This window comes from Mesitornis unicolor, unplaced genomic scaffold (assembly GCF_000695765.1).
Source record: "Mesitornis unicolor isolate BGI_N332 unplaced genomic scaffold, ASM69576v1 scaffold11683, whole genome shotgun sequence".
NCBI lineage: Eukaryota > Metazoa > Chordata > Aves > Mesitornithiformes > Mesitornithidae > Mesitornis > Mesitornis unicolor.
In genome coordinates, this window is record NW_010174030.1 from 1,360 (window position 1) to 24,575 (window position 23,216).

At 44.3% G+C, this 23,216-nt stretch overlaps 1 protein-coding gene across 1 annotated transcript in view; it reads right to left on the bottom strand.

The window, feature by feature from the left end:
• Positions 1–5,084: 5,084 nt before the first annotated feature.
• Positions 5,085–23,216, bottom strand: part of PLXNC1 (plexin C1) — a 67,825-nt gene continuing 49,693 nt past the window's right edge. The window contains exons 21-30 of the mRNA XM_010180915.1: positions 18,948–19,121; positions 17,658–17,761; positions 13,079–13,133; positions 11,977–12,008; positions 11,781–11,888; positions 9,673–9,836; positions 9,085–9,232; positions 7,091–7,231; positions 6,928–7,002; positions 5,085–5,247 (exon numbers count right to left, since the gene is read on the bottom strand). Coding sequence (XP_010179217.1) covers positions 5,143–5,247; positions 6,928–7,002; positions 7,091–7,231; positions 9,085–9,232; positions 9,673–9,836; positions 11,781–11,888; positions 11,977–12,008; positions 13,079–13,133; positions 17,658–17,761; positions 18,948–19,121 — 1,106 coding nt within the window. The 3' untranslated portion in view covers positions 5,085–5,142. The remainder of the gene's footprint in view (positions 5,248–6,927; positions 7,003–7,090; positions 7,232–9,084; positions 9,233–9,672; positions 9,837–11,780; positions 11,889–11,976; positions 12,009–13,078; positions 13,134–17,657; positions 17,762–18,947; positions 19,122–23,216) is intronic.

The following is a 23,216-nucleotide window of genomic DNA, read 5'->3' on the forward strand; positions in this document are numbered from 1 at the left end:
GAGGTGGTGGAGTCACCATCCCTGGAGGTGTTCAAAAAAAGAAGTGTGGATGTGGCACTTCAGGACATGGTTTAGTGGGCATGGTGGTGTTGGGCTGATGATTGGACTTGATGATCTTAGACATCTCTTCCCTTTATGATTTAATGTGCTTTTAATATTTTGCCAAAACCATGCTTGTATGTGCCTGAATAGCATAAAATACGTGCTGTGCAGGTTTGTATTTATTTTTGATAGACTGTCATAAATTATGAACTATAATGGTTCAAAACAACAGCACTGAAAGATTAACTACAGTTTGAATTGTTTTTATATAAATGATGTTACATTATTTGGAAGTCAAAACATGAAAGAATTTTATCACATAAAACTTAAAAAAAAAAAACACTTATCAAGGTTTGGTTGTGCTAACATTTAAAATAAGAAATAATTTATTTTTTTTTATAAATCCTTTAAACCTGATTTGATTAGATCCTCTTACTCCTTTCGTGTAGAAATGCAGAGTTTTCCTGGGCTGCTGTCTTGGTTGTTGCCAATGCTGTGATGCGCCACATTTGGATTGTGATTTTTGAAGTTTCCAGGCAGGTAGAGAGGATGAAGTGAAGTGAAATGGATGGGGTTGGGATGGAATGGAAGAAGTGCTGAGAACTTTTATTTGCTACCGTTGACCATGTGCCTCTTGTCTTTTTGTAATTGGGACAAGCAACAATCGGGTTTTTAACTGTAATGTAGTAGAGATGAAGTATAACAAATTGCCTTTACATTATGAAAATAGAAGTTTGTATTTGTTGCTACTGTAATTTGTTTATTTAACAATAAGATTATTTATTCAAGGTTGAGTGTATTTATTTCATATCTCCCCCCCTCCCCTTAATTATCAGTTTAATAACAGAAACTTGTTTTTCAAAAAAAGTGTGCTTTTTTTTTTTTTTTTTTTTTTTTTTTACTTGGTAGTGAAAACTTTCCTGGAAATGTAGAAATTATTTTATCTGGGGTTTGTTTGTTTGTTTTTTGTTGTTTGGATTTTTTTTTTAAATCCCAAAATACTGCAGTGAAAGTATGAGATGGTGAGAGGTGCATTTCTTTTAATAGCTTATTTGGAGCTGTTATCAGTCTGTAGTAGTAGACAACTGAATAACTACATTGCATATGGTGACACTGATTCAACTTTTCTCTCCGGCGGCTGCCTTTTTTATTTCCATGCACTACCTACGTGTCAGGAGTGCACTGCACTTTCTTGGGCCATTTGTTAGACTTCTCTGAGGAAAACCCTTGGAAGTAACAGAAGCTGCTTCTACTGCCTCCTGGAGGCTTCATTTTGGAAAAAGGAACCAGCTGTGCCGGGCCAGCTTTGCCAAATGTAACAACATTCACCAATGCTTACACACATTGGTAAGGGTTGCAAAAAGCTGGCCCTCAGCAGCTTCATGTTTCTTCACTTGACTCAGGTTACCTGACCTTCAGCAAGGCTTCATCTGATGCTGGGGTGCAGGGAGGGTGTTTGTACAAACTGGGGAAGCCTCAGAGGGCAGAAAAGGGTAACAGCAAGAGGAAGTGATGGTTTGCTACTGGTTTGTGGGCTCCCTCTCCCAGTCCATCTCAGCGTCTTTGCGTAGGAGGCTGTTTCCTGTCCCTGCAGGACCCCTCCTGAAAGAACAGCTATTAGATTATCCTTGCTTTTAATGTTTTTAGCTTTTTAAAAGTATCATCAGCAGGGTTTGGGGCCAGCATTACCTGATGCTGCACTGTACTCTCCTTTTTGTACTTCCAAACTCAACAGTGAGGGAAACAACGGTAAGACAAGGGGTAACGGACACAAACTGGAACACAGGAGGTTCCACTTAAATTTGAGAAGAAACTTCTTCTCAGTGAGGGTGACAGAGCACTGGAACAGGCTGCCCAGAGAGGTTGTGCAGTCTCCTTCTCTGGAGACATTCAAGACCTGCCTGGACGCCTTCCTGTGCAACCTCATCTGGGTGTTCCTGCTCCGGCAGGGGGCTTGGACTGGATGATCTTTTGAGGTCCCTTCCAATCCCTAACGTTCTGTGATTCTGTGAAGTGGTTTGTACTGGGTAGTGATTGCACATGTGGCCCTGCCCCAACAGCCTCAGAGGGCTGGCATGAGTGTCTCACACTCCATCCCTTGCACGCCCTTGGCATTGCTAGTTTTTTTTTAAACCATGCTGAAGTACACAAGTTAATCAAAATAACCTCCAAATGCATTTTATTCTAGATAAACCCATACAAACACCAACATGGATTTGTCATTTGCACTTAACCATTTTTTAAACAACAGGTTAACTTCTGTACAACAGGAATTACTTTACACATTAGTAAGATTTGACTTCAAACTAGATGACTGCAGAATGCTGCTCTGTAAGCTAGTGTTAGAAAATACGCTCTTTGCCATAGCAGTTTCCCTGTAAACATGTGGAAATAAGTTAAAGAGAAGTTTGCTTTCATTTCAGAGTGCTATTAGAACTGTTGGGTTGCCATAACACAGCTTTAGTTGGAGGTGGTTCTTTTTTGTCCATGTAACAGTGAACTGCGGAGACACAGAAGGTGTGCTGATGTCTTGTGTGCTGACCCAAACCTACCAGAAGAGCCACAATCACTTAATTATACTCCACATCACTTCGTGAGATCCACTTGATGGGTTACAAAGTCCCAGCATGACTTTACATGGTTTACTAACAGAGTGACGCTGTTTAGGAGGCTTGAATAAAAGGCAAGAATCCTATTCCAGGCCATAGGCTAAAGCTCCAGGGCCTGCTTCAACACATACGTAATCTCTAGAAATCATTAAAGCTATTGTAGCAAACAAGCAGTAGTACAAATACAGAATAGGACTGGTTTTTTTTTTTGTTTCCTCATCATATAAACACATACAGTGAAGTTCACAGGATCAGACCCACACAAACAGATTATATTTTACAGCTTTTTTTCAAGCAGAAATGTTGGTTTGTGTTTTTTTCTGCCTGCACAGAAGGTTACTGTTGAACAAAACTATCGCAGCTCATTGAAATGCACTGCCAGCAAACACCTGAAGTGGAAGGGAACTGCTGAGACATCTGTCTGGAAAGAGTAATCTGCTCATACCCCTCCTTTAATATTAATTACTGTGCTTTTATTTATTTATTTATTTATTTGATGCTGCTTTAAGAGGTTAGGTTAAGAATGCTAAAAATCAAGCCCTTAAGTACAGGTCTTCCAAGCTCAAGTGCTACTCAAGCCATGGTCCACTCCTTTAGGACAGAGGGCAAGACAGGTTAGGGTTGGGGAGGGGTTTCAACTTACCAAAATATATTGTGCCAGGCAGAGAACTGCTGAAAGTACTGCAACATTGTAGTGCAGTTTCCTGAACAAAGCCATACATTCCATCAAATATAAAGTGTAAACTTAACAGCAAGTGTGTAAGACTTGAATTAAAAACAACAAAAGCCATCACAGTATGGGTTGGTGGCTGCCCTCCATGATATGCAAGAGGTACAACTTGTGCAATCACATGGGAGGGAGGGGGCAGACCAGTAGGCAACGTGTTCCCTTTTTTCCATGTTAACAGGCCGCACCCTCACCACTGCCGAGGCAGGGGACAGCTCTTCCCCCCTGTGTGGGCCACGGTGCTATGCTGCTCGCCTGCAGCAGTGGGACCCTCTGGAATCAGGGGTAAATGTATCTCTGTCTCATCAACGCCTTACCTTGACTCTAAGGGCAGGCTGCACCCTTAGCATGTGCCTCCATGTCACTGAAGCAGAGACCACAGCAACAAAACATTTCTGCTCCGGAGCAGAGGGCACCGCTGTGCTGGTGCAGAAGCAGAGCCAGAGCCGTGGCTGTTCCTCCGTGGCTTTGCACAGCAGCCACAGCCACAGCCGCCGCCCCCAGCCCCAGCCACAGCCTCATCTCAGCAGTGTGGCCATGCACCTGCTTTCCAGCTGGGCTAACTTTAGCCACCAATGCAAATGCAATGGAGGCCCTCCTCTGAAAATGCCCAAGCCCCAAAAAACCACCCCTGCAGGACTAAGGCAGACAGCTCCCCACCCCCAGCTGTCACGTTTGTATCAGTTTTTCACACAAGGCCAGAGATGACACCAGCCTTCCTGTTCTTACCTATTACTAAACAAACCTCCTTCTTACAAAGCCTTTGTGTGGACAACCTGGAAAAAAAATTAAATATGCTGGCTTTAGATTTGTGAGGCCCATGTACAGGCATGGCCAGGGCTGTTAGCATGGGTGCACGGGGCCGCTCGTACACCTGAATGCAGGTTTGTGCACCAAAGTGCAGTCAGCAGCAGCTGCTTCATCAAATCACAGCCGTGTCCTGATGTGCTGCAGCTGCATGGAGGTTTCAGGTGTGGAGCTGCTCACAAGTGATTCACAGCTTATTTAAGGATGGAAAGGTAAAAATGTAAACACAGACTGATGCCGGCCTAGGGCCTTTCTCCAAAAGTCTTCCCCTGCTCAGTGGTTGGCTTCACTTTGCACGTGGCATTTCTAACCTAAGGAAAAAAAAGTCCTGCCATGTGGCATTTGGCCTTCAAACCTCAAGACCCTCTTTTTCTGCTGAACACCCTTGTCCTAAGTGTCACTTTGGTGCTGTTTTTGTTTTTCTCTTTCCAAACAGGAACCAGCGTACATTTGTCTGGAAGGAAGGAAACTGCAGCTAACCCGTATTCTGAAGCCGGAGCTCAACCTCACAGTTTGCCAAGGCTGCTGAAAGGATGTGGCGAAACAACAGCTTTCTTTTCAAGCTCTCTTCAAAAAAAAAAGTGACCTAAGCAACTTACAAGTTCACGTGGGCACCTCTGAACTTGTAGCATGTTTTGCGCATCTCCTACAAGCCTGGTTTTAAGTAAGCAAGTGGCAAGCTTACTTAGGCAGTATCTTTGAACCAGAAATATGTGTGTTCAAGTACCTCAAAATGCTGGCCCTGCCAATGTTAGACTCGCTTTCGCTTTCACATGCCCACGTTCAAATGCATAACCCTGCCCGTACTTGGTTCCCAAACGTAGACATGACTTGGAATGGTCAGAAGAGAGTGTCCAAATGTTTCAAACCCTGTACATGGAGTCAGTCAAAACAGTTTTGGGAGCAGTAGCGCTTATTTAAAATCCCCCACAGTGACGCTGTGAGTCAGTGCTCTGCTCAAAACCATTTGCATTTTTTCTTTTCATCAAATAAGGCTTTTACTTGCTGGAGCTGTTTCTGGACTTCTTCAAACCCCCGTTCTCGCTCGAGTTTGCCGACAATCTGTTAACAATTAGCAAAAAAGAGAAGCATTTTTTTTTTTTAGTGCTTATTTTACTTGCTGTTTTTTAAAGCCTGCTTTTCTGCATTTCAATAACTACTGGCAGAAAAATCCATCTGAATGCCTGCCTATATGTAAACATTCTTTTCTGTCTTTAACACTTTATTTTGGTAGTTTTCCTTTCAAGTCATCATGATTACAGGATCTGCAACACTTCCACAGAAGAATGACAGAGCCAAGCAAAAAAAAAACAACCCCAAAACAAATCCAACACATGTTCATCTCTTGAAGCATGAGGCAAGGGCAGTGCTCCAGTTTTACCCTTGAACAGAGCTGCAAACGGTATTTGATTTCTCTTCCTCTGCCCTGTAAGCTGAGGGCAACAAACTGCCCTCTCCCTCTGGCCCGCTTGGCCCTGGCCCAGGTGATGGGAAGGAGCATTACTGCTGTTTGAAAACTCTTTGCTGGCAGCTTTACAAAGCAACTGAGGTCTCAGCAAACAACAAATGAGGTTTAGCTGCTCCCAGTCAAAAGCCAGAGGGGGAAGAGTCGAGGGAGAGCTGCCTTCTAAGAATGGGGTAAGTTTAGCCAGTACTAAGCTTCAAAAAAGCAAAAATGGGCACTAAGATTAGAAAGTGCTCTTAAGTCTCCCGTGTCAACAATTTTAATGAGCTTAATGAAGTGTGGTGCCATTCCAAGTATCATCCAAGCTTCTTTTAAGAGGCAAAGATTTGATGCCAAGCCCAGATAATTGGAGATGCTAGAGATGAGAAGTGGTGAGCCAGCTCACGGGTGACTGAGAGCTGGATGATTACAGCAAGCGCTGATGCTGTGCTGCTGGGGATGAAAGAGAGAGGTCTGGTTGCTGGGAGACCCAGACAACCTGCTGGAAGCCATAGCGAAGCCTTCAGGCAACACCCCAGCTGGCTCTTATCTGCCTCCCTGTGCAGGCACACGCAACCTCTGTTAAGGATGCTGAGCAAAATGGAGTGGAGAATCCTGTCATGCAAAGCAGAGGGCAGGGATTTCTTAAAAAGCAGCTTAGAGGTAGCCTGTGACTAAGTGCTTCCAGTTGAGAAAAGGTTTATTTAGTTAGTTAGCAACAGCAGGGACTGGAAGCTATAGCTTCTTTTCTTTAAGAGCCAGACTATTAAAGCAGAGCGTAAGAGGGCTATGATGAGAAAGGAGCAGACACCTCTTGCTCTAAGGCTGAGGGTGCTCCACTGAGGTGTTTGCACTGGCTGTTAAATCGGGATCCCTGGTGCTACAGCCCAGTCTGGTTTCCGAATCCCCAGGGAAATGGAGCGCGTGCACAGGAGTTGTGACAGGCATTAGCAGATCCTGTGCAAACACAGTAAAACAAGAAGTCTAGACTACCTAGGATGTTTCTCAAAACTGCAGGGAGAATTTTATTGCTGCTATCTCTGTGAAATACAGGGGTGACAGTAAATGTGCATTTACAAACATTTGGCCTGTGACTCGTGTGAGAGGAGGGAGCTCCAGCTGCCCCAGGGGCTGTGCTGCTCTGGCCCCACACAGCTCAGCGGGAAGAGCAGCCAAGGGTGCATCACTGGGGGCTGTCTCTGCAGTGGGCAGAGTGGTTACTTTGCCAAGCCCAACTTTCAAGCCCGAGGTAGCAAGCTAACATGAAGGGGTTAAGGAGGAACAGCAGCTGTGCTTACCTCATCATAATATTTCACTATGTATCTGTAGATTTCAATCAAGGCCACTTTCTCATTAAATTCATTTTCATGTTTCTAGAACAGAAAAGAGTTTGGTCAGATAGTTCCCCTTTTTAAGAAATTTAACACGAGAGCAGATGAAGTTGCCACTTCTCAACCATACCTTAGATTCCTGAGTTAGAAATTCTTCAACCTCTGAAGTGGTCAGCGTTGGCAGATCCCTGATGGCTTTATAGTACGCTTTCACCTCCTTCTTGTACAGTGGAATGTCCTTAGCGTAGAGCAGTTTATTTGTTGGTGCTTCCTTAAAAGAAAATATATGAAGCCTTGTCAATTTTCACAGCACAGATTTCCTAAGGTTCCACCTCCACATGGTTAATTGCATCTAATTGTGTCTGTTCGCTGTGTGACTCATTTCTCTTTGCGGTGGTTACATGCAAGGAATCAAGGTTGTGAAATAAAGATGAAGAACAGACGCAGGACCTCAGTAATAGCGCATTGTGTTTCACGACAGCTGCCATATAGTTATTTCTGTTGGCACAATGAACGATGAACATTTGTCCCTCAGACATACTTTTCTTTCTTACTTTCTCCTCACTGCTCCCCAGGCCTGAACGACTGGGAAAGCTGAACCAAAGGGCTTGGGGCTGATCTTCCATTTAGGTACGGGATACAGCAGTGCTGTGGAGAAAGTTCCTCTAGGGTCACACACCAGAGAGCTTTGCTAGATCCTGTCCTGGCAGAGGCTCTCCTAAAACTCCTCGGTCCCTGCTACTCCTTTTGCTCAAGGGTTTGGGAGCAGGGAGAGCTGACAGCCAGGCACACGTGGCCAAAGGGATCTCTTTGGTTCCCCAGGGCTTCAACAACCCAGGTCAGCACTGACTGACCCGGCAGCTTCAGGTTCATCCAAGGAAAGAAATGCTGATGTTTGTGGTGGGAGCTGAAGTCCCACCTGGAAACCATGTTTTCAGAATGTACAAGTGGGCGCTGGTGGCTTCCTGTCACTGCTCTAGTTTAAATTCTGGGGAACAGATGACACCATCATGTGATACCTTGTCACTACTGTTTCCACTGTGTGGAGAAATGCTTTAAATGTTGGGTTTCTAAGTGGCTGAAGAATGTTTTAACATAAAAAGGCTAAAAGTCATGAAAGTAAATACATTTTAGTACTAAAAGGCCACAAGGCGTTTGGTGCATTGCAAACGCTTCTCAGGTTTCAGCATCCCTTTTCAAATGGCTACTGGGAGCTGTTGTATCAACAGTGCTTCAGCATGGATGCTAAGCACAGAAACACAACAGACCATGCACATTTGCAGCTTTTCCACCAAGTGAGCAAGGTGAGTAGTTTTAATTCATGACACTTCACTCCTAAAATAAGTAAGCACAATATTTGTTATTTACCTTTAACAGATGAGCAGTTGGTTCAGATCACATAGGAAATAAGCCCATTTTTATAGAAATTTTTTTTACACTAAAAAAATTGCTAGCCTGCTTTTCTTGGTAGTATGAGCCCGAACAAATGCTTCCTGCTTTGGTCCAAAGAAAAGGAAAATATCCTCTGGAAAAATGAAGTATTTCTCATCCCCAGAGTTCTGGACACTGTACCAAAGAGCTTTTGAATGTAAGATTTCTGGACTTGTTACTCCAAATAATTTTGCATATAAAAAGGGAGCACCTAATACATGCAAAAGGAACTGTTTCAAACTTTAAAGCTCTTCCAAGTGTTCTTACAGCTCCCAGTAGCTTACCATGTGTCTTTTCTGCATATTGGTGTATGGCACACAAAATCTGGACTACTTACTGAATAATATTACTACTTTCAAGATGTCTGCTTAAAAACTCTTTAAAACATCATTAAAACCTCACATTTCGCACCCTCTTCCACATATTCTATAAACACACTGCAGAAACTAACTGTAGAGAAGACAAGCAGGAGCTAACTATAAACATGACATTCTAGTAGCTCTATCTGTCTACTCCAGTGATTTTTTCAGTCTCGTGAGACAGAGCAGCAAGGAATGGAAACTCAGCTTAATTTGGCCACTGACAGTTTTGCCCCCAATGTCAGCAGTTCTAGGACTTCATCCCCTAAATCATTACACAGTTGAAGAAGATACTGGTTGAGAAGTTACCAAAAGACTGGAAGGGCAGCATTACCTTCCCCAGAGTCTGTTCTGCTAGAGAAAAGGCATCCATGAAGGCTTGTGCGATTACAGACAAACAGCCATCTATGTGGGAAGTCTTCTTAATATCAAAGACAAACTGGGGGTTCTTCAGGATGTTCACCCAGAAGCGAAGAGGAAGACTAGACAGAGAAAGAGGAAGCATCTTTAACATCAAGCACTCGGGTAGCACAACTGCTTTGAAATGGTAGTTCTAATTGCACTGCGCTCATGGAAAGCAGCACATGTCTGGGCTGCTTATTCGGGTTAAAACAGGTACCGGGGAACATCAGGCTACATCAGTCAGACACCCTTCCATCTTCAAATAATGCTCTACACCTGCAGATACTCCTTTCTGAGTGTGAAGTCAGTTATGCAGACTTAGAAGTCCTGGAAGCTGTGGTGGTTTGTATCAGTACTCAATCCATACACTACAATTACCGGGATCCACAAAGCCAAACCACATCTTCACCCAGACACGACAAAATCTTATTCTTCTGCTCACAGGTGACCTGTTTAATCTTTGCAACTACATTTTCTGAGAGCGCAGGCACTCCTGTGCGCATCAGACGGGCACACATACCTGTTGGTTTTCCATATGTGGACCACATCAGGGTCAGTAATTTTTTTGCTCTCAGCCTGGGCATCCAGAAAGTCAAAGAAGTACTTGATGGCAACAGGTGCTTTATTGTTGGGTAAGCTCCAAATGCTCCTGAAGAGCTTTTCAACAACCGAATGAATTGCAACCTGAGAAAGAAGAACATGAACAGTGCTATTATTACGCGAGAAAAGGACAGGATTTCTTGTCTCAAACAGCTGAGTATGCCCCAAGGCAACCACACACAGAATCTACAATGTGCTTGTGGCAAACACCTAGGCCATAGGTTATTGGCAAACAAGGCCATCAATAACAAAAATGAAACTACAAATCGACCATAATAAGCTGCTGTCAAATGCCACAAGTCTTATCGCTGTACCACCAGAGAACTGTGGTCAACTCTGTGACAAACCATAGGTGGAAGGAATCCCTCGTTCCAACAAAGCCAACATCAGCCCTTTGGATGCTGTTGCACTGCTGCTAAAGGCATTTGAAACCTGTGACTGCAAGTAAGCGAGAGGTGAGCAGGAGGAGTTTAAGCAGTTTTCCAGGACACTGGTCTTCATGGTGCCATCTGCGACACGTGTTGGACACATGCGCTCGTCAACACTGCACAGCCAAGCCGCTGTGGCGCTTGATCTAATTCTACAGTAACAGCTTTGGATGGCATACGAAGACACTAATATTAGAGAGAAGAACTGAAAAGTGAGTACTTCTGACCCAGAAGTGAAGCTGTGTGGCTCACAAAAGCAAGGGCTTGGTTGCTGACAGACTCACTGACGCCATCAGAGAGTAAGGTAAGTAAGAGGAGGAGAGCAAAGCAAAACACTGTTTTGTGCTTTTTTTTCTTCACATCTGTTCTGAAGCTGAGTTCAGCCCAATCTCCTCTCAACCAGAAGGATTTAAGTGTATCCCAGGGCCTTGGTGCACTCCTGGCCAGCTCATTTCACATGGCAAACTCTGCAAATAGTGTCTATGTTCATGCATGGGCGAGAGAGGTGGAGAAAGGCACGGTTCAGGGCAATTCCCTTCCGTACACAGTGTATCACGGGTGGAATTTCACAGTGATGGACGTCTCAGCACTGATGTTCAGAGCACCATCCTGCTTTGGAGGAGATGATTAATGTAAAGCCCTTTAAAAGGACTGTTTCTTACAAGCCTAATCTTTTCTTCTGTACTTCAGTCTTCCACCATGAGATATTCCTGGTTTACTCCAGCGATTCCTAAGGGTTTATGTTCGTTTCTACTGCTAATGAGAAATGACCAATCTTCACCCCCACTTTGGGTCGTGTTCCAGATTACTTCAGATGCTATCAACAATCTAATGAAAGAATGATTGATAGATTTTTAAATGCAAAAAGGCCATAATCAACATCCCTTCGGGCTTCTTGTATCGCACAGCTCTCGGTGTTGTGCAGTGAGTAATATTTTAAGTAATATGCTGTTGCAAAGAGTTTTATAACCCTTTCGAGTAAGTCAGAAATGAGATGGCATTACTGAAGGGAGTGAGCAGGGCTTATTCCTAAGGAATGCGCTGGTATAAATTAGGTAATCGTAGTATAAATCCTAGGAAGGAACTTGTTTTAAAAATTAATCTAGTTATTTTGGATCCTTAATTTGAGACCCTAAAAGATTATTTCATTTCATGGTCAGTATTTTGCGAAAAGCAGGCCTTGGAAGTTGTCTGTAAACTGGGCAAATCCCAGTAGCGAGTGAGGAGACTGCTGCCCAAAAGCTGTCTTCTCAGAAGGGATCATTCTTGCTCTATGGGACTCAGTGGCAAAACTCACTTCCTCAGTAACTACCTTTTTAATTCAACCTGAGAAAAATGGTTGTGCTTGCTGAGAAGACAGAGTGTGTGGGTAATAAACAACTGCAGAACTCCAGCATTAGAAAACCTGAAATGTGTCCGTCTTTGCAAATGGTCATAATCTGTAGTTAGCACAGTGATTTTTATAGGCTACTTTTTTCCTTAACATCTGATATACATGCAGGAAGTCTCTGTAATTTCTGCTTTAATTTCTATTTCTGTTGTGTCAAACCAGCCGAGCCTAACACCGGCCTTCCCCCAAAATAAGGCCTTTACAGTTTACCTTGGTTGACAGCAGCTTTGTCAGATACATTTCTTTCACTTTGAATTTCTGCTTTCCTTTGTGACCCCCTCCTTTCACATCTTTGTTTGCTTCCGAGTCTGGTAAAATCTGTTGTGAAGAGATTAGAGAGATTACACAGATACAAATACAGCTCAGTATTAAACCTACCACTTAGCAGCGTAATCACTGAACTCACCAAATGACAGTGTTCATCCGAGTAGTCCACATCTAAACAACAGAGAGCAGAGAGGCGTTAATGAAACACACAGCTACAAGGCTGTCAATTCTGCTGGGCTCTGGGCCGTGCTGCAAGGTGTGGGCCAGGATGCTGAGCAAGCTCATGCTTTTCAGCATGGGGAAAGCCTCTGAGAAATGCACGGGTCCTGGCTCGCCTCCCCAGTGCCAACCTGTAGCCTGGACCACTAAGCTAAGGCATCGTCATCTGCTGCTGGGGTGAGCTGGCAGCAAATTGCAGCTCCTCCAAAAGGAGGACAACAGACAGTGGATGAGATGATTGCACTCATTTAGTCTCTAAGAGCACTCAGTGCTGGTGGGCTGAGATCAGGCTTAAAAACAACGGCTGAGAACAGATGACCCTGTCCTTGCTGAGGGAGAGCAACACCAACCCAGTGACCTGCACCTCGGGGACACAACTCTGCTGACTTCAGATGCCCACTTTGGCGGTGAGGTGAATCACACACCAGGAATGTCTGTTTCTGCCCGGGGTTACAGAAAGTCACCAGCTGGGCTGGAACAACCTGCACCACAAGGGTGGGTGAGGTGAGCTGACCCCATCACCCTTTACCTCCTGACCCACTGTTGAGACAGCCAAGTCAAAGCTTCCAGAAACACAGTCAAGAGAACAGGGAAAATTCCCAAACCACAGTTTTTTGCAATGCCTCTGTCTGGACAGTGCACCAGTATGTCCACGATGCACAACGCCGGACATGGGAGCAAGGCATGTTCCCTGTGTTGGTCACACCAGCCAGCACTTTGTGTCACCCAGGCTTCCCTGCCCTGCTCTCCTGCCCATGACTCTGTATCTTTAAGCACTCATTTGCCAAGGACTCTAAGTCCTTCTGCCCTTCTTGCTGATGCCTTCTTCCCTCCTCTTAGGCTCACCTGCCTGCCAGAGGCCCAGAGCCAGGGGAACATGGCCCTTCCTATAGCTCAGCTATATCAAAGTTCCAATTTTTCTGATCTCCTATTGACCACGACACAACCTGTCATAGCTCAGCTCTCTGCAGTCCCAGCCCATTTGCCACAGAAGATTAAACAGGCTGCAGCCCCTTGGTTACCTGATCGGGTATTTGCCTTCTTTTTAAAGACTTTTATGGTTGCTCCGTTTGAAATCTGAAAGCAAAAACAAACACCACACTGAAACAGAAGTGTCTACGATTAACGATAACCCTCGGTTTCATTTCCTCTGTCCTTAAGGCTGTGGCAGCGCAGCAGCGTGCCAGCCTGTTTCTTTATGCAACGGGATCTTACAGGAAGGTGAGGCAGGGAGGGAACCACAAGGACCATTTTTCTTCTGGCCCCTTTCTTCCAGCTCAGTCTGTCTCCCCCATGCCCTTCAAGGGGGGCCACGCTGAGGGCCTGGTGCTCCCAAGAGCTATTTTCACATTGAGCAAAATATTTACGCCTTGTGGACTGTAAGGTCAAGATCCGTATCTAGCTACATTGGGATTTCTAGCAAAAATCTTTCCCCCTCCTTCCCTGAATTTATAGTGCTGCCAGGATGGTAAATATTATCTTTAAAAGAAACTGGCAAGTCACACTTTTATTGTCAAAGAGTAACTAAAAAACGGCTCCCACCAAGAACTACAGCACTGCTCTGCTGTCAGATGTGGGGTCTTGCCAAGCGCTAGTGTACTTCCCTCTATAATTACAAAAACAACTGGCCAGTTCTAGGAAGGGATCTCTGCCAAAATAATTTAAGTGTTTTTTAAACCTTGGCAGCCAGCCTGGTGTGAGAAACCAGTTTAAACACTACGATACTCTATCAAAAGCTGTGTCTTGCGCCAAAGAAATTTGCACTTACACTTGCTCCTGGAAAGTAAATGCGATCTATTTTGTAAGTATGATTTTTTGCAGGGTATCCATTCATCATAGAGTGTTTCAGAGCCCTTTCAGTAAATGCAGAGCACTTCAGAACCACACTACAAGTGTGAATGTGCTCCAAGACTGGCTGGTGAGGCGACACGAACACCCAGAGAGTCCTGCTACGTGGCCCTGAAGACAAGCAAACAGGAACAGGGCTACCCAGCAGCTTACCCCTCCCAGAGTGGCATGGGCAGTGCACTGCCTCCACCCTCCTCCAAAAAGCAGGGGAGCAGCTCAGTACTGAAATGTGTTGGCTCCTGTCCTGAGGGAGATGGGCAGAGCTCAGGGGAAGAACTGTGCTCTCCTCCAGGAACCAGAGGCATTGGTACAGTGCAGCCACGATTGAAGCTCTCATTTCAGGTTTTATTTCCAGGACAAATGATGCTTTTAGCATTGTGTGGAGTGTGCTTTTCCCTTCATCATTACTGCAGCAACCAGACCTGCTGTTTCTTTCAGTGTGATACCACAACAACAACAACAACAACAACAACAACAACGCCCTTCTTTTTGTGCCCTGCTGCCTCAGTCACTTTTCATGGGCACCTCAAAACATCTTCGCTCTGTCAGGTGCATTGCAGAGGGGGACAAAACAGGGAGAGGAGATCTGTTCAGATCCACACACCATGGAGCACAGCAAACCCGAAGATGTAGTAGTGTGGCTTCACGCCTCTTCCTTGCTCTCCAGGCCTCCTGCCCTCCCTATAATCCAGTTCTTGCCAGTGAGCACCCTGGATCACACATTCAGGTTTGCTCTCTGAGGCTGTGCCTGCTCCTGGACCATGCAATGCTGCTACAGGTTGAGAAACTGGAGGTCTGTGCCTGGACAGCAGACCTGAAAGCGGTTCTCTTGCTCTCTTCTTGCATGGGAAATAGGACATCACGGTAACCAGAAGCATTCTTGTCAAGGTTTGTGGTTATTCTCATGCAAACAACAGTGCAGACCTCATAAATAATCACTTGAATAACCATACAAGGAGCAAAAAATCAGAGCAAAAAGGAGCACACAAGTCAGAGACACAGGAAAGTCTACTGAGAGTACAAAGGACTTTTTTTGCTTTCAGAAACACCACACAAAAATGCAAACGTCCCTTGCTTGCACATTTTACAAATCAGTGTAGAAATTGTGGTGCTTTTTCAAGAGTGACTGGAGATTCTGCAACATTTACAAGGGCAGGCAGCAACAGAACAAGGGGGAATGGTTTTAAACTGGAAGAGGGCAGATTTAGTCTAGATATCAGGAAGAAATTCTTTACTGTGAGGGTGGTGAGGCACTGGCACAGGTTGCCCTGGGAAGCTGTGGATGCCCCCTTCCTGGAAGTGTTCAAGGCCAGGCTGGACAGGGCTTTGGGCAACCTGGTCTGGTGGGAGGTGTCCCTGCCCATGGCAGCAGGGTCGAACTAGGTGATCTTTAAGGCCCCTTCAAACCCAAACCATTCTGTGATTCTGATTTACAACACAACCCTCAGTATCTTTAAAAGCGTTGATGGTACTTCCCAGTTTCAAAAATCCAGTTACTTTCTAGCATTTAAGGCCATCAAACAAAAAGAAAAATTCAGACTTGCCACAAAACTCCAGGCACTACTGAAATTTAAGCTGGTATTCATCTGGCACTTACTGTCCTCACACTGTGCATGCAGGGCTCCTTTTTCTTGCTAACTAGACACTTTTACATTCCTTTTTGCATTAATATGCATGCAAGAAAATAAATTAAGATATGCTAATGGCTGATGCTTGCCATTAAGCCACTGCCTAAAATGCCACTAAGCTTCTGCCTAAAACGTACAATATTTTGTCAGTGTCAGAAAAAGTGAACTAAAACATCTAACAGAGATACCCAGCACAATTTCCATAAGGCAGCTGCTAAGCTATAATTAGTGTAGTTACAGCTTTGCAAAACAACCGAACCTCTATCCTAACTCGCATCTGCCTGCAGAAACCTCAGACGAAAACAAGGGCTGGGACACACAGGGATGACCAACTGGAGCACAGTCACTTGCCATGAGGGACGGCACCCATAGCCACAGCACGCCATGAGCTCAGGAAGTGCAAAAAGCTGCCAGGTTACATCAGGGAGCGCTTGCAGTCGCTGCCTGCAGGGAAGAGGGCTGCTGCCACCAGATCAGACAGGAGTTCAAACAATCAGATTGAAATCTGCGTTGACCTTTGCTGCATACTCTGATGGCAACACTACGATGTACTAATTTGTACAAAATCTTTATGAGTGGAGAAGAGGAAGTCTCACGTTAATCATAGAATCATAGAATGTATTGGGTTGGAAGGGACCTTTAAAGATCATCTAGTCCAACTCCCCTGCAGTAAGCAGGGACACTGTTACCAGATCAGGTTGCTCAGAGCCCCATCAAGCCTGACCTTGAATATCTCCAGGGATGGGGCCTCCACCACCTCTCTGGGCAACCTGTTTCAGTGATCTACCACCCTCACATTGAATAACTTTTTCCTAATATCCAACTGAAATCTACCCTTTTCTAGTTTAAAACCATTACTCCTCATCCTGTCGCTACATGCCCTTGTGAACAGCTCTTCCCTGGATTTCTTATAGGCACCTTTCAGGTACTGGAAGGTTGCTATAAGGTCCCCTCAGAGCCCTCTCTTCTCTGGGCTAATCTATAGACAAGATTCAAGAGAGGGAAAAGCTGTATTTAAGACATTGGATAGCGACTCATGACATCTGGGTCCACTGCTGCCTCCCCAGGAGAGCAACAAATGCCTGCAGAAATCTGTAAAGTGACTCCAAATGAGCTTGCTCCAGATCTGAGTATCCTTGTGCTCTACCCAAGCTACCACCAGCCCTGCTAGGAGTCCTTGTTCCTCTCTGTGGATGGATGGCACCATGTTTGCTCATGCAGACAGCAATGTGTTCAGGGCTGGCTCAGGTTTCTCAGCACCACACTGCATTGCATGGCACAGACCTACACTCAACAGCAACACTTCTAAATAAATAAAAATTTATTACTATAATACTAACCTCATTTCCAAAATTCATCTGTAAGCATCAAAATGTGAGCTACCATATCCCCTGAGGCCAATCATCTGTTGCACATTTTACCCCATCCTCTATTTTGACCAGCGTCAGTGGAAAATCCTTAGCCAGGCAATGCTGCCTGCTATGTGTTTGCAATGTGCTACAACCAGAAAAGTCGCGTGTGTTGTTGCAATGATGGACAGATTACTGCAGCATTGAAAACAACTGGTCTACAGGAGCAACTGGAATTGATGGGGAAAACATAGGGTACAAGTGGTGACAGCAGATGGAAGGAGAAGCAGAGAGAAAAAGAGAAGGAGACCGACACAGGAGGTCTCAAGAGCGAGCAAACTCATCAGTCCTTTTAATTCTGACTCGCAGTAAGCTTTCACAAGTATCACTACTGCCTCTTCAGATACTCAAAGTATGAGGTGGGAAGAGGTAAAAAATTCCTCATGGTGCAACAAACCTCAGCAGCACAGACTAGAAAAGACTCAAAGCAACGTTCATGGCTGGAAATTGGGTGTTTTAACTGAAAACCTCAACAGAAATAACAGTTCACCTGGTTTGCTTGAACCAAGCAACCCTGCAACAAGCAAACCTTGAAAAGTAACAGAAAACATATGACTCATTGGCAAGAAAGTTGTGTCACGCATTTCTTTCCTTCTGTTGATGATGCTTAACTACCTCTTCAAGATTTTGATCAATCAAGACACTTCTGTGCAGACAGCATTTGGGAGCTGGGGTGAAACTGCTTTTAGATTCATTGCTATGGCTCCTGTGCTTACCTCGTAATGACCAATGGTGTTCAGCTTCCTTATCCCGTCCTCCATCACCTCTGAGGAACCATCAATATCCAACAGCTCTCTCTGCTGCTCCTCAGACACAAGTTCTGCAGTGTGACAGCAACAGAAAGCAATTACATCCCAATGGCATTCTCACTGTGCAGATGTTTGTAAAAAAACCCACAAGCTATTTATTTTTGGACCAGTGGCTCCCAAATGAGCTGTTTCTCTCTGTCCTTGTGCTAGGTCACATGAGAGTGGCTTTGCACTCCCGCACTACAGATTTTGGGGTAGCAGTCTGGGTGGCTTCCCTTCCTGCAGGTTATTGGTGCTTCACTTCGTGTTGGTCAAGGCAGAGTTTTTGGAGGTGCTTTCACCTTATTTAGCTGTCTTGTTGCACAAGTGTGCCCTGGAGTTATGGCCATGTTGGGACTGTAAGAAAGGTTTCACAAACCACTTCTAAGAGACCACCAAAATGAGCTGTATAAGACTGACCTAGTATTTGTGAAGGGTGGTCAGGCACTAGTGGTAGATACAACCATCAGATATGAGAGTAAATTATCATCACTTGCCAATGTTGTAAAGTTGAGGAAGTATCAACATCTTAAGGAGCAAGTCTGGGAGATGATGAATGCCAAAAATACAGTTTGTTGGATTTCCTACTGGAGCATGTGGGAAGTGGCACAGTGGGAACTATGGGCTTTTATCTGACCTTGGGCTCTCGAAAACCCAACAAGAAAAGGTGGCTCGACTCTTCTCCAGAAGGGCTTTACTTACATCTGCAGACATACATACCTTTGTGAGTCCCATGTGAACTATCATACAAACCTACTCTGGCTGTAAATAAACTGTATTTGTGGGTTCTTCTGATCAAGGGCAACACAGGCCTGTTGGAGGGACGGGCGGTAGGAGGGATGGTAGGTAGGGACTAAAGTAGTTGGTAACCATAATGCCTCATCTTACCTGCTGACAAAATTTATCAACCAGCTGTTCTTAGCTGAACAGGCCACTTCACTTAACTCAGAAAAGGAACATATCAGTCATGAGCGTTCAGTAAATAACATGTGTTTGTTAACTGTACGCTGAAGTCCTTGCAGAAGCAAAGCAGATGTAGTTTCAATGTTCTAACTAGTAGAATAAATGAGCTAGTATTTCCCCAGAAATTCCTTACAAAAGCTATGTTCTGTCTAAATGCTAAAAAAATCAAAGCCAAAGGTAGGAATTCCTGAAAAGAAAACTCCACAGACAGACCAGTGACCTCCATGGAAACATAACAAAGTGACGTTCTCTTACCAAGCCCAATTTCATCCAGCTGAAGTCCATAGAGAAAGCCATTCTTATTAAGGAAGGCCTGAAGGCTCTTCTCCTTGGCTTGGCCTATGGTGTCACAGTCCAGAACATTAACTGGGATGGTCTGACAGGCATCTCCACTCTCATTTTCTGGGATTTTTTCAAAGATAATGTTCACTGTCTGGGGAAAGAAACACATGTTATTCTGACTTACAGGGAACAGCTGGCATGGGAAACCTATAAACTTCTGATGGCAAACCTGAGAGATTTTCAGCATATTTATTATTAAAGCTATTTCGAATAAAAATTATTTGAAGGAATTACGCAATGAAGCACTTAGCACTCCTTGTGTCTGAAGAATCAAATATAGAGCTGTGCATTTCCCAAAAGTGTATTTCGCATTCTGCTTTTGTGCAAATCTATTTCAGTGGATTACAAAAAAAAGACAGGAGACCAGGAAAAAATTCTAAAGCATGTTGTAAAAGCAGCAGATCTTTTATTTAAAATGAATGCCTTAAAAGCAGAACTGTAAGCTACTAGAGATCTGATAAGGTTGCTAAGTAAGCTGTCATGGTAAGCACGATTGATTTTCGGTGGATAGGAAGCAGTGTTAAAATGCGCATTTACACCAGCAGCTTATGCTGCGTATCTTGTACCATACAAAAAAATACACCTCTCCCTGGAGACGACAGCATCTGTCCACACAGAGCCGTGTCTCCAGAGGCAGCAGAGACAGGGCTACTGCAGAAACAGTGGGAAGGGAAAGCATGTTGCAGCAGACAGGACCCAAAATGGTCCAGATCTGCCCAGAAAAGTGCGATTTATTCTACTAGTTATGACTCCAGCTCAAACACCCACTCGACCTGTCCAGTTACAGCACTCCTGCCCTTCAGCTCACAGCTGCTCTTAGCTGGGACACAACTCATCTGGTGAGCGTGGGCTGGGGGGAGGCGCCAATGACGACCATCTCCAGGGAATGCTTCTTGTCAGGTAACATTTCTGGTCAGGCCGGGCAGATCAACTGCTTCCAAAAGGCAGGGAAAAGGGATGAGCACAGGACTGCTAATGCAGAGTGACACAACACTCATTTCCAGCGTCATAACCTTGCAGAGACATCACTGTTCAGCTACACGGATACAGACATCCCACTGCAGACGTCTCAGGACAGCATTAAAAGAAGTGTTTTAGGTGCCAGCACTCGACTGCAAGCGGTGTAGGAACATCTACGTATTCAAACCATTCTGGCTGTTGGACATTTCTGGTAGAATACATCTCTTCTGACTGAAACGTGAGCACTGCAGGTGTGACTCAGCGAAGGAGTGATTGTTAAAAGAGGAAGGAACTAAAATACACTTTTTTTCCCTGCTGTCACGTGAAGGAAAGAACTTATGTGCAGGTTGCTGCAGGGACAGCTTTTCTCTCTCCTTAGTAAAACGGGTAGTTACTAATCGTTGTAGAATGCTATTTGCTGCTCTATTACCCTGCAAGAGTGGAAATCACAACACACTGGTGGTGAAAAAAAGTAGTCCAACGAGACATTAACTTTACTGTTTCTAAAGAAGCAAAAGGAGTATTAAAAACAGGGTTGCAAAACGATGAAGATCAGGATTTAACAAAGACTAGGGTGTAACTGAAGTAACTGAGGATAACTCAATCAGGACACCGAGTTGTTTAACTGTGAGGAAAATGAGTCCCTGGAAAAGACAGACGGAACAGAGGAGGAGGAGATGCAGGAACAGTGCCTGCAGAAGGACAAGCAGACTGGATGCCATGCCTCAGGTTGGGATTTCATGCGGAAAATTAGTAAAAAATATATTGGCACAGGACTGAGGGAGTCATGCTTGGTTAGGCCCACAGACCAACTGAACAGACAGCCGTCCTGCCCTTGACTTTGATTGCCCCGAGGTTGTGGTCTTGTAGGATACAAATGTGGGCAGGGACTAACTGTATTTTGTCTTTGGAAAACTCATTTTAATCAAAGTAGTTGCCTCTTCCAGTCTCTGAGTTGATCTTTCTGGAGTAGCTACTCACACTTTCACTGATGCCAATTTGTCTTTACACCCTTGGAAGCATCCCTTAATTGATCCTTTCCTCCTAACACTATTCCTACGCTGCAATATTCACATTCCAAAAAAAAGCACTTCCTCTTCCTTTCAGACTGTCAAGAGAAACTGCCTTTTTCTCTCCTGCGTTTCCTTTTCAGCACACGCTCCCACAGAGCTCACACATAAATGTGCAGCCTCCTCAGTTACCAGCACGTGAGAGTCCTCCCATCCCCGCTCAATTAATCGCAGGGTGACAGGACTGTAAAGAGAGAGAAGCAGTCCTTTACGCAGGGGGAATACAAGTCATTTCTGGACTCCTTAATCGAAAGTATCCACAATGTGAGGGGTGATAACAATACTTTACGACTCAAAGAAGTGGTCAGATGGGAAGAAGTATTTCAACGTGTGAAAGTCTCTAAACCAAGACAGCCAGACAGTTTTGCTGATAAGATTTCCTGCAGAAGTTAATCTTAAGTGATGAAGCAATTGATGGGGAGCTAGGAAAGCCAATTATTATTATGTCTTCCCTCTGTAGCTGAAGTTTTCATAAATCAGACTCAACCTGTCAGACAGCGCAATCCCTGGCTTTAGAAACCATTAATCAGAAGCTGACAGTCCCCATCACTGCATTTAGACACAAAGTGTAGAACTGCAAAAAGAACCAGAAATGAGAGTAAAATTATGAACGCCCTTTTACGATCTGAAGGTCAGAAAATATTTAAGAGAAATCACAGGAGGACACATGGGAGTCAAGGGGAAACATCAGCAGGCCCTTTTCTAAGCGCTCTCACTTTGCAAAGGAAACAAAAATACCAGTTAACGTAGGGCAAGATTCAGGAGGAAATTCCAGGACATGTGGTTCAACCTACGAATACCTGGAGTTGAGACTTCACTAGAAATTAGTGGTTAGCAGCACAAAGTCACGCTGCTCTTCAGCAAAGGTTGACCACAGGTTGCAAGAACTGCTAAAAGGTACTTAAGGAGAACAAGGCAAACATCTGCAACTACTTGTACAGGAACTAGCTTGGAGCCCAGCTAAAAGACAGGAACACATTTGTAAAACATTTTTTTACTCATGCAGTGACAGCAATAACAACATCTGAAGCCAATGTTTACAGATTTTTTTTAGATTTGTAATTTTCCTGAAAATGAACTTCAAACAGTGTGTTATTTAGTACAGCTGTTGGTAACCATAGCAGATAACAAATGAGATGTGGTTTAATAAAGAAATGTGATAATACCATATTTTCTTAGAAGAAAATCATCTGAGATATTCACGGGCTCTTATTCATTACCCTGTTCTCTATTCAGCTATGCATCAGAACAAAGCTTATTTCCATTTATCAGACAGACTGAAAAAACAAGAAAACCTTTTGACTGGTAAAAGTTAGAGAATTATGTAAAGGAGACAGCACCGTGACATACAGCACAATGAAACTGCCTTAAACCTACTACCCTGTCTCTTAGGCGATGAAATACAACAAACAGCAAAAACCAGATTGATTGCAGGATCCTTCTGCAGCAGCCAGAAGAGCGACCCATGAAGAGGTTAAAGAACAGCCAGCAAATGGGCACAGAAAAGGTTACAGGAGTTAAATTCAGGCTAGATGGGCACTATGCAAAGCAAGGGCTGTACTCTCCATGACGCTACAGTACAGTACTCAATCTGTATCTAATCCAGAAGACTTTCCTGGAGCCAACATCTGCACTGCTGCTTCTGAGCAAGGGCTGTTGTGTCCCTCTCTGATGAAAATCCCCATATGTCACATGCTTTTAAATAGCTTCCTTAAGTGGAAGCACACAAAGTGTGCCTAATAATCCCACAACCACGGCATCTTACTAGGAAATTGGGGTCTCTCTCTCTGCGTTCCACCCTTGCAGCCCTCCCACTTCTTTTAACACCCTTCTTTTAACTCATAAAGCAGTTGAACACTTTAACCAACCTTCCACCACGTGGCTTTGCTTCGCTTTTGATCAAAGGCTGTTGGCTGAACAGGTGAATTAGAGAATTTCTTCCCATGTAAAAATGCAAACTCCTTTCAGCAAAGAATTCAACAGCCCCAATCACTTTCTTAAAATTAGCAGTGACTGTTCAAAAGAATGCCTAAGCACCAAGTCTACCACACGAAGAAATCTCCCTTGGTTTTCCACAGGAGATATTCCCCTGAGAACTTATCCCATCCAGGCTGGTGTTGCACAGCTTTTCTGCTTCAAATGAAACACTTCA